Raw genomic sequence first — 10,964 nt, 5'->3', positions numbered from 1 at the left:
TATTAATTCATTTTTTTAAAAGAGACTGTACTATACTTGTACAATTATGATTATAAATATTTTTTTTTTTATTTTTTCTTGATTTTTTAAAAAGTTAATCTTCTCTAACAGGCAAGTCTAACGACCGGGCGTACAAGAGATCATGAACCAAATGAAGAGGAAGCATAGAGGATGGTAAAATTAACACAACACATTTACAAAAGAGAAAATGGTAATTCGAATGTTCAGATAGAATATGGAAAGAACTGAATGATCAGTGATCATATATATCAAATCATCAAACGAAGATCGACTTTAGGAGCCATCTTCCCAAATAATAACTTCAAATCATTCTCCAAGGGTGTCAAGTTCAAGTCCAAGCTGCAGACAACCCTCGTACTGTTAGATCTCTTCATCAGCACCGACACTTTGGCGTGATCTACAAGATTCAGAATGGAAAATAACCCGTCATTCGCTCTATGCCGCTTCATATGCCCTCCCAAAGCCTGCCCCATGGAGAACGTCTGTCCACATATCGAGCACTCATGCATCTTGGGTTTATTATGCCCTGCAGAACTCTGCAACTTGGTCTGATCTTTGTGTTCTTCCCCCATCAATCTTGGCTTCTTGTGGCTGGCTCTGTGGCCACCCAGCGCTTGGAATGATGAAAATTGACGGTTGCATGTCTTGCATTCGAAGACATGAACTGGAGGTGGACATGTTATAGGCTTTGTGTCTGCTAAGCCGACGCCATGAGACAGCATCATCAGACACTTCGCCATCATGTCGTCTAAGCCGTCTTTATTCCCTACATCTTCTGATCTCATTCTCTTCATGGCCATCTATAATAAGGACGTATCTAACGTTCGTTGGGGACTCTTTAAGTAATTGTAGGCTGAACTTGATAACGTACTTTACTGGTATGGAAACTTTGAACTGCACATATGTATGAGGAAGAAAGAGGCTGCAGCTTTGGTATTTAAAGACGAGGGGAGTTTGAAGCGTGCGGTTTTTTTTTACTATGTTTTTAAAGGAATGTAAGGTGTTGGGTTCCTCGTTCGTAAGAGGCAACTTTTGACTATTTGTTTGACTGGGTCCACACTTTGTATGCTAAGAAAAGTAATTAGGGGATGATATCTCCAGGTACAAGACACTGTTATATTTTGGTACCGTGTCGGCCGCTACCCATTGAGGAAGTCTCGTAGCTCAAGTGAAAAGTGGCTTTTATTTTTACAAATCCACAGCGTGGCCACGTCCTGTGGAGGCCACTGGATCGTATCAACTTGGGCCACCGTGGGTGGCTGGAATGCAGCCGCTCTTGCATGGTGGCTACATGTTAGGGACCTCGGTTAAGTCCCTAAACAATAAGTCCTCCACGCCAATAGTGATCTTGTGATGACCGAATTCATGTTTCTCTCTTGCTTGGTTCTCGAGCAATAGTGGTCAAGATGACTATTTTGGTATGGTGTGGTTAGGTGTTTAGGTAAAGATGGATGTAAGGAGTGATGAAAATGGGCAATAGATTGTGTGGGGTTCAATGGTGATGGGCGCACGACACTAGAGTGGGCTAGGCTTGGTGCCACTTGGAAGATGGGGTCTAGGGTTTGGAAGATATATGATGGACGGTTAGGATGAAGATTTAGGGCTTTTCTTGACTTGAGGAATTTTAAAAATGGAGTGATTTTAGGGATTGGGTAGTTTGAGGGATTGAGTGATTTGAGTGGATGGAGAATAGGGTTTTGGAAGGATTCCTAAGTGGTAGGAATCCTTGAGCATTTGGTGGGGCTAGTTTGGTAAGTCAAAGTGGACTTGAGAGATTTAAAAGATGAGAGATTTAAGGAATTGAAGATGATTGACAATTCCTTAAATTAAGAAACGAGGGATTTAAGGGATTGAAGAGGATTATCAATTCCTTAAATTAAGGGATTGGAATTGAAGGAAGTCAAGGCTCCTCTAAGGAATGAGTTTCCTTATGGAGTATTGAGGATGGACGAGGGCAAACACTATAGTGGGCCGCACTAAGTGCTTGGATGGATCAAATGAGGCAAATGAAGAATCAACACCAAGAAAAAAATGATGAACACTCAAGAACAAAATAGTGAACACTCAAGAATAATAAAGAACACTCAAGAACAAAAGCACAAACTTATGAACTTGAATGAACAAAAGTATAAATAATAAGAATTCAATACTTAATTTACGAATTGCACAAGAATTGAATAAATCTCATATATTGAAGAACTCAACTTGGATTCACGGATTGCACCAAGTTGCAAATAACAAGATGAATGAATTACACTTACTCAAGAATTGCAAAGTGTGATTCTCTCTTTGAGATTCACGAATTGCACCCAGAAAGCCCAAGTGCAAGGCACCGGTTTGTGATCTCTCAAACAATAGTCTTCCCTCTAGGAGTTTGCCAAAAGATCCTAAAGCAAATGAAAGATGTTCTATTTATAAGCAAAACAAATTAGAAAACCCCCAATAGGTCCCTTGAAAATAAATAAAAAAATGAAATTAAATAAATAAAATAAATAATATGATAGTGGTCATGGACCAAGGCTAGCCGTGGCATGTATGGCCTTGGTGGGCTAAGTGGGTGCAAGACGGTCTTTGGGTTGGTCCACGGTCAGGTGGTGCGGCATGGCTTACTGATGGTGAGTCATGGTGGTGCACGGCATGGCCTAGGCTGGTGGTCTAGGCGCTGAGTCTGCAAGGCATGGGCTGGAGCCATGTGCTGGATGGCATGCCTGGTGGGCATGCCACTGACTTGCTCTGCAAGGCATGGGCTGGAGCCATGCGCTGGATGGCATACTTGGTGGGCATGCCACTGACTTGCTCTGTAAGGCACGGGCTGGAGCCGTGCACTGGATGGCATGCCACTAACCTTGCTGAAGTGTGGCTGGGTGGGCTGGAAGTGTCGCGCAAGGCCTTGCGGCGCATCGGTGCGTGCAAGGGCCACGCAGCCCACCGAGGTGCACATGGGCTTGCGCACTGAGACTCGTATGGGCGTGCGGCGCCAAGCTGCGCACGCAAGGAAGCTCTCATTAGTCTCGTTAGCCCGCATACTGGGCACCCTGTGTGTGCCACTGCGTAGGCCAAGACGTGCATGCATGATGGGCACCCCGTGTGTGTTACCCCACGAGGCAAGGCATGCTTGTGGGCTAGCCAAGGTGCTGTCCTTGCCTCCCAAGGGCAGTGTTGCAGCTTGTCTTGATGCGACTTTTCTAGAGGTTGTAACACTGCACCACCGGTCAATGCTTGCCCAGCCAGCCTCGATGACCACTGGTGGATTTTAATTTTTTTAATTTTTGTAATTTCAAGTACTCTTTTATAACAATGATGAAATATTTATTTTTCTAGTTATTTTAAAAAATTTTGGTTTAAGCTTTTTAGGAAATATTCAGGTTGGTATATATGTTACAGTTTGTAATTGGTCCATCCGTTTTTTTTTTTAATTTTTTTTTTAAACGATGATGGAAGAAAAATTAACAGAAAATCCTATTTCTAAAAAACTCATATCATGATTATGTACTTGTCTGTAAAGAAGGTCTTGAGCATATTTATAAGGTTAGGGCAAACAACTTTATTTGAATCAATTTTATAATTAAATGAGTTATGCCCATAAATTTCTTCATGGTATCAGAGACAATCATTGTGTCGTAAGACGAATGTAGCCTACATTACTTATTCCATAAAAAGAACCAAGAAAAATACTTGCTTGCAAGTGAAAGAAGATATTAAGGAATAAACCTTACATTACTTGTGAATAATATATTAGGTATACGTAATTTATAAATAATATGCAATCCTCTCTTATTGAACTGATTTTATAAGATGAGTTAGACTTATAAATTTCTTCAATTTCATCACTCATGTTATTCTTAAACAAGCTGAATGGCACGGCACGACTGCACGAGGACCTTATCCTTTATTGATCATAAACCATAACAAAAGGGTACTGTTTGACCGAATTTACCTCAAATATTTAAAGCGTGCGCTCTAGCAGGACATAATTGACGCCGTGCATCGGTGCGTGCATGCATGGATTAATATATATTACTACAATATTATAGGTTGCCCTCTCGAAAATAGATTTTTAGCTCTGTCATTCACTATATTTATTATCCATATATCAAATATTTGATAAAAAAATATATAAAATATTAAAAAAGTATAATATGTTGGGTGTAGACATATATTTAGAATTTTTCTATATCCAATGTGTCTAGATAATTACCCAAATTCTGGTGAGCAAACTATATAAGGAAAATGATACTATGACTCTTAAACATGCTCACTCGTATATTTTAATTTCTTTAAAAAACAATTCTTAATTAATAGGAAAGTGATGACTATTAGTGAATTTTTATTTTCTTTTTAAATATTTTTAATGGTTAAGTATGTTTAAGAAATGTTTAAAAGTCTTTCTAAAAAAAAGAAATGTTTAAAAGAAAAAACAAATCTATTTATACTGGTGTACGTGCAATATATTTGGAGTGAACACTTGATGTGCATCCAATAATGTCCAAGATGAATATTATTATTTTCATGTGGGTCTAGTTTTACTCACTTTAATTTCTTAAAAGTGATTGTGCGGCGTTTATGCACTCTACAACTGTAAATACCATTTTTCATAGAAGAGAGGTGGAAAAATGGACAATGCTAGTCGGCCGTGCGTACCGCTAGTACAATTTGTTTTTCTTTTTTCAACTATTTTTTAAACATCTTTAAACATTTAAGAAAAATATAAAAATTTGCTAATAATCACTTTCTTAATTATTAAATAAAAAATAAAATAAAATATATGATTAATCAAAATGAGAGGACAAAACCATGAGGTAAGTTAACATTTTAAAAAAATAGATAAGAAAATAAGACCCGGAAAACAGAAGCGGAAGAGAAAGGTTGGGCATGTATATATATATATATATATATCATGATCATTGACATAGCACCAGTATCATGTCGTGCCACTTGGTTTCTTAAAAAAATATAATAAAAAAACTTAAAAACACAAACATATATAAAAGAAAAAGTCTAAATGAAGCTAAGTTGGGGAACGGATTGCACACCAATCCCACCTGTACCGTATAATGAAACATGTCATCTTGTTTCAATTGAACCAGACTTCAAAATTCAAACTTGGTACCAGAGCCACAACTAGGCTAACCCCTCTTTCTTTCGATCCCAATTACCCTACCCAGCAATCAAGCTGCCTTTATTTTTCCCAACATCACTCCCTTGGTTTCTTTCAGGGTTGACGGAACCAATTATCTGAATTGGACCACCCAATTCCCCCCTCTTCTACAAAGCCATGATTTACTTGGCATTGTAGATGGCTCCGAGACAAGTCCTCCCCAGTTTGTCACTAATGTTGAAGGCAAACTTACCACTACCATTGTTCCTGAGTATATGCTATGGTAGAAAAAGGACCAATTCATCTTGGCATGGATAAATGCCACTTTCCCAGAGAAGATATTGTCTACTGTTTATGCACAAACTTCTCAACAGGTATGGACCACCCTGTCTAACAGATTTGCCCCACATTCTCGATCTAGAATTTCCCACCTTATAAGAGAATTGCAAACTCTCCGGCCACCAAGGGTCCAAGTCATGCACTGACTATCTTCTTAATGCCAAAAACTGGTCTAATCAACTTGATGAAGAAGATCTAATCTCATATGTTATTGGAGGCCTCAATCCCTCATATCATCCATTTATCACCTCTCTTAACTTTGCCATTCGAGAATCCTCTATTACCTTTGACGATTTTCAAACCTAGTTGCTCAACTATGAGCAATTTCTAGAGACCCAACACAAATCCATACCACCAGATAATACCAACATAGCCTTCTTCACTTAGAAAACCAAACCCAATTACCACCACAAAAAATCCAACAAACCATTCTCTTCCAATAAACCCTTTGGTTCCAGACCATCCAACAACCCTAATCTTCCTGCTTTGTCAAATGGGAAAAATCAAAATTTTAATTCTAGTCCATTCTTTCAAAACTCAAAACCTCATTGTCAAATTTGTAGCAAGACAAACCATCAAGCACTTGATTGCTACCCCGTAGGATGGACTACTCCTATCAAGGAAGACACCCCCTGCAAAGCTGGCTGCCATGGCTGCCCATACACGTCACACTAGAGGATGATCAACCTTGGTTCATGGATAGTGGTGCTAACAACCATGTCACCTCTGCTTTGGATAACCTTACCATCGATCAACAACCATATCAAGGTCCAACTCAAGTAACTATTGGAAATGGGGGAGGTTTGATCATAAACAACACTGGTTCCTCTATTCTTCAAACGAAAAATAGTTCCTTGCTTTTATCTAATATTTTGCATTGTCCTCAGGCCTCTTCTAATCTCCTTTCAATCTAACAACTTTTCCAAGATAATAATTGTTATTTTGTGCTAACTGCTTCATATTTTTTTTTTTTTTATAAAGGATCTGCAGACCAACAGAAACCTCCTCCAAGGTTCGAGTAGAGCAGGCCTCCATCCAATCCATTTCCAACCAAATAAGTGGCAGCAAAGATCCACCACCAACTCTTCTTTTACTGCTTTCCTAGGTTTCACAACCCCTGTCTAGACTTGGTATGCAAGATTGGCTCATCCATCAACCTCAATTCTGCAACAACTCCACCATGATGCTCTTATTTCAGTTTTTGGGTCTCACAAGCTAAAACAAGTTTGTGAATTTTTTTCAAATGGCTAAAATTCATAAACTTCCATTTCCTACATATGTTCATCAATCAAGTCATCCCTTAGAACTTATTCATTCTGATGTATGGACTTCTCCAATTATTTCAATAAGTGGCTATAAATTTTATGTTATATTTATTGATGATTACTCTCGATTCGCATTGATGTTTCCTTTAAAGTAAAAGTCAGATGTTGCCTTATGCTTCATTAAATTTAAATGCCTTGTTGAGAACCTATTCTCTTCTAAAATTAAACAGCTTCAAACAGATAATGAAGGAGAATATCAATCCAACTCATTTAAAACTTTTCTAATAGAAAATGGCATTTTACATAGACTGACATACTTATGAGCAAAATGGCATTTCTGAAAAAAAACATCGACACGTAACAAAAACATGCCTTACACTTCAACCTCAGTCACATCTTCCATATGAACATTGGGTCGATGCTTTTCTCACAACCACTTATCTTATCAACAGAATGCCATCACCTGCTCTTGATAATCACACCTTATTTTCTTTTATTTCATAAACAGCCAAACTACAACCTTCTTAAGACATTTGGTTCTGCTTGTTACCCACTTCTAATACCTTACTTTGCTCATAAGCTATCATATAGAAGTAAAAAGTGCATCTTTCTTGGCTATGCTACAAATCAGAAAGGTTATAGATGTTATGATATTCAATCTGGTCGCATCTATCTTTCCCACCATGTAGTATTTTATGAAAATACTTTTCATGCTGTAAAATCCATCTCCAATTACACATCTCCTGCCAGTACATCATCATTCACCACCAATTCCATTTCCACACGTATTTTACTTGCTACTCCTCAAATCTTGGAGGATATTCCATTGGACACTGCTACTCCAATCACAACAGGTATGTCTCCATCTATCTCACCTACAAACACTTCTATTTTCTCTATCTCTGTCGATATAGCTCTTGCATATATGTCTCCCAATAACAATTCTCAAACACAAGACCTCTTAGCCCTAACTTCATCCTTACCTATGTCCAATTCCTCTCCTCCACAATAGATAGTCACAAGATCCCGAAGCAATTCTCTCAAACCCAAAGAATTTCCTGATTATTACCTCTATTCCTCCACTGAACATCCCATTCAAGCCCTCTCCTCAATTATGCTTCCATTTGAACCACGAACCTAAAACCAAGCATCTAAAGATCCCAATTGGCAAGCAGCCATGCAGCTTGAGTTTAATGCTCTCATTGACAATAAAACTTGGACCTTATGTCCTAGACCCTCTGATAAGCATGTAATCCGAAATAGATGGGTTTTTAAACTCAAACAAAAGGCAAATGGCACAATTGATAGGTACAAAGCTAGACTTGTAGCCAAAGGTTTTGAGCAAAAACATGGAATTGATTTCCATGAAACATTTAGTCCATTCATAAAACTTACCACCATTAGACTTATGCTTGCTTTGGCAGTCCACCACAATTGGGTTATACAACAACTGGACATACCGAATGCATTCTTGCATGTCCACCTTGAGGAAGAGGTATTTATGGAGCAACCTAAAGGGTTTGAAGATAGCAATTTTCCCTCAAATGTCTGTCGACTTCACAAGTCTCTCTATGGCTTGAAACAAGCCCTAAGGGCTTGGTTTAGGAGACTATCTCAAAGTCTCTTGGAACTTGGATTTACTGAATCATCTGATGATACTTCTTTATTTTATCTCAATCAGAATTCAATCACTCTTCTTATTTCAATATATGTTGATGATATATTGGTGGTGAGTAATTCCTCTAATGCAGTTGCTGCTTTTCTCCAACAACTCAGCCAAGATTTTGCAGTCAAGAACTTGGGAGATTTATCATATTTTCTTAGCATCCAGGTCTCTCGAACCTCTGATCATCTTCATCTTCATCAAGGTAAATATATTTTAGGCTTGTTGCATGACACTAAAATGATGGGAGCTAAACCAGTTTCAACCCCCTGCACCTCTAGTGGAAATTGTCCAAGCACACTAGTGAACCCCTTTTGGATCCATCTACTTATAGATATATTGTGGGAGCTCTCCAATATTGTACATTGGCTCGGCCTGATATTGCTTACAGTGTTAATCAACTATGTCAGTTTCTTCATTGTCCAACAACAGTCCATCTCATGGCAGCAAAGAGAGTGCTTTGATATTTAAAAGGAACCATTGAACATAGACTTTATAACAGCAAAGGGTCCTTATCTTTACATGGTTTTTGTGACTTAGACTGGGCTGGTAGCCCTAATGATCACAAGTCTACTACGAGCTATTATATTTTTCTAGGTCTATGCTTAATTTTTTGGATGGCAAAGAAGTAACCTGGTATTGCTAGATCAAGTACTGAGGCAGAGTATAGATCAATGGCCCTCACTGTTACTTAATTATATTGGATTCGAATGCTATTTAAGGAACTTGGTTTTCCTCTTCATTCACCTCCTTGCTTATGGGTTGACAACATTGGACCACTTTCATTATCCTCTAACCCTGTGTTCCATGCAAGGACTAAACACAGAGGTTGATTACCATTTTATTCGGGAGAAAAATTTTAATTGGGACATTCTTGCTCGTTATATTTCGATCATCTCCCAACCATCAAATATTTTCACAAAGGAACTGTCCAATAGCAGATTCAATATGCTTAAAGACAAGCTAATGGTTCGACCTCTCACCATCAGCTTGAAGGGGGCAGTTAACCAACCAATTCAAAATACAAAAGAGTCCAACATTATCCACTCCACTAAACAAGCCAATAACTTCTCTAGCAGATCATCACATGGATAGCTACTTTGAATTTTGTATTTTATTCTATTAAAATGTAATCTAGTTTGTTATGTATTTGGATTATTTCCACTCTAGTAAACATTATATATACTTAATAAAACATGTCATATGGTATCAATTGAACTAGACTTTGAAATTCAAATTGCAAAAAAGTTGGAGCTTGGTAAGGAGGCTTATGGGCAAGTTGTAAACAAGAACTTTGGACTACTATATCTATTTTGTTTATGTTGCGGTTGTAAAAATGTATGGCTATAATCAGAAGATGAAGTAAAACAACTCCTAACAATATGGATGATGAGCTGTTCAGAACAAGGGAGACGAAGGAGAGCGTTTCTTTTTCTTCACTTCGTATTTTTTTTATAGATAAAAAAGTGCTAACATGGCAACACGCCATTTCATCTTGGTGCACAAATTCATCTGCCAAAACGCTCGTACGTAGAAGAACTATATAAAAATAGGGTAGAAGGAAATTAAGGTTTTAATCTCTCTTTTTCTATTTTTCAGATTATTTTATTTTGAATATATATATTCTTTTTTGTTTTTTAATAAACCATTTGACATGTATCATTTAATAGTGTCACGTCAATGTGAGAACATGAATGGTATAATTGAGGCAGCATAGTAGCAATATTAAAAAAGCAAATACAGTAGGAATGGCTGCTCGTTGCACATTAGAGCTAGATATTAAATAATTCTTAAGGGCACTTGCTAGGATTAATTAGTTTGGCCTCAAAAGCTAAATTCATTAATATTAATGGAGGTTTAATGTGAGATTGTCTTGATCTCTTTCTATAATTAGTTGTTAAAGAATAGCTAGATGGAAAATGCTAATATGCCGCATGAATTTACTCACTCACTTAGACCGCTTATGTATTTAATTTTTCTTTTTTAAATTACTTAATGATTAAGGAAATAACTTTTAGTGTATTAATGTATTTTTTTATTTTTTAAAATTATGTAAAAAATATATGAAAAGAAAAATAAGAGAAAAATAAACAAGCAAAATTGTATTAGGTGGCACGCCCAGCGGTCATTGCGGGATAGCAACCTAGCACTACTCATAGCTAGATTAAGAGCATTAGTAGTGGTCTAGTTAAAATTTGGCTAAAATTTGATTAGAAAATTCACTTCTATAAATTTAGCTAATTACTTTTCAACAATACCAAAAAACAAGCTCTCCAAGTCTATAACTTTTCTATTAAAATATTGATTTTGACATTTTATTTATTTGAATTCTAATTGTAATTTGAATAAAAAAGATTTATGATTAGAAAACAATTTATAACACGAAATTCTAGGGATTCAAATGTAGCAAAAATTCGATGAATTAAAAATACGAGCAAAAATCCAATTAGTAGGAAAATTCAAAGAAAATTAAATTGTAGGAAAAATTAGAATCATAGGAAAAATTCAAATCAGTTGGCGATGCAAGGTTTTGCAAAGAAAATTCAAATTCAATCATAGCAAAAATTATAGAATTGCT

The 10,964-nt window shown here is 37.0% G+C and overlaps 1 protein-coding gene across 1 annotated transcript; it reads right to left on the bottom strand.

The window, feature by feature from the left end:
• Positions 1–256: 256 nt before the first annotated feature.
• Positions 257–910, bottom strand: LOC122278116 (zinc finger protein ZAT11-like). Its single transcript, XM_043088217.1, has one exon. The coding sequence runs from the start codon at positions 819–821 to the stop codon at positions 270–272; it is 552 nt and encodes a 183-aa protein (XP_042944151.1). The 5' UTR covers positions 822–910; the 3' UTR covers positions 257–269.
• Positions 911–10,964: the final 10,054 nt, after the last annotated feature.

This window comes from Carya illinoinensis, chromosome 10 (assembly GCF_018687715.1).
Source record: "Carya illinoinensis cultivar Pawnee chromosome 10, C.illinoinensisPawnee_v1, whole genome shotgun sequence".
NCBI lineage: Eukaryota > Viridiplantae > Streptophyta > Magnoliopsida > Fagales > Juglandaceae > Carya > Carya illinoinensis.
This window is presented reverse-complemented; position numbering and strand designations above follow the sequence as displayed.

Bases quoted from the DNA above. Each gene is read 5' to 3' on its own strand.
- LOC122278116 (XM_043088217.1), bottom strand. From the start codon at position 821: ATGGCCATGAAGAGAATGAGATCAGAAGATGTAGGGAATAAAGACGGC.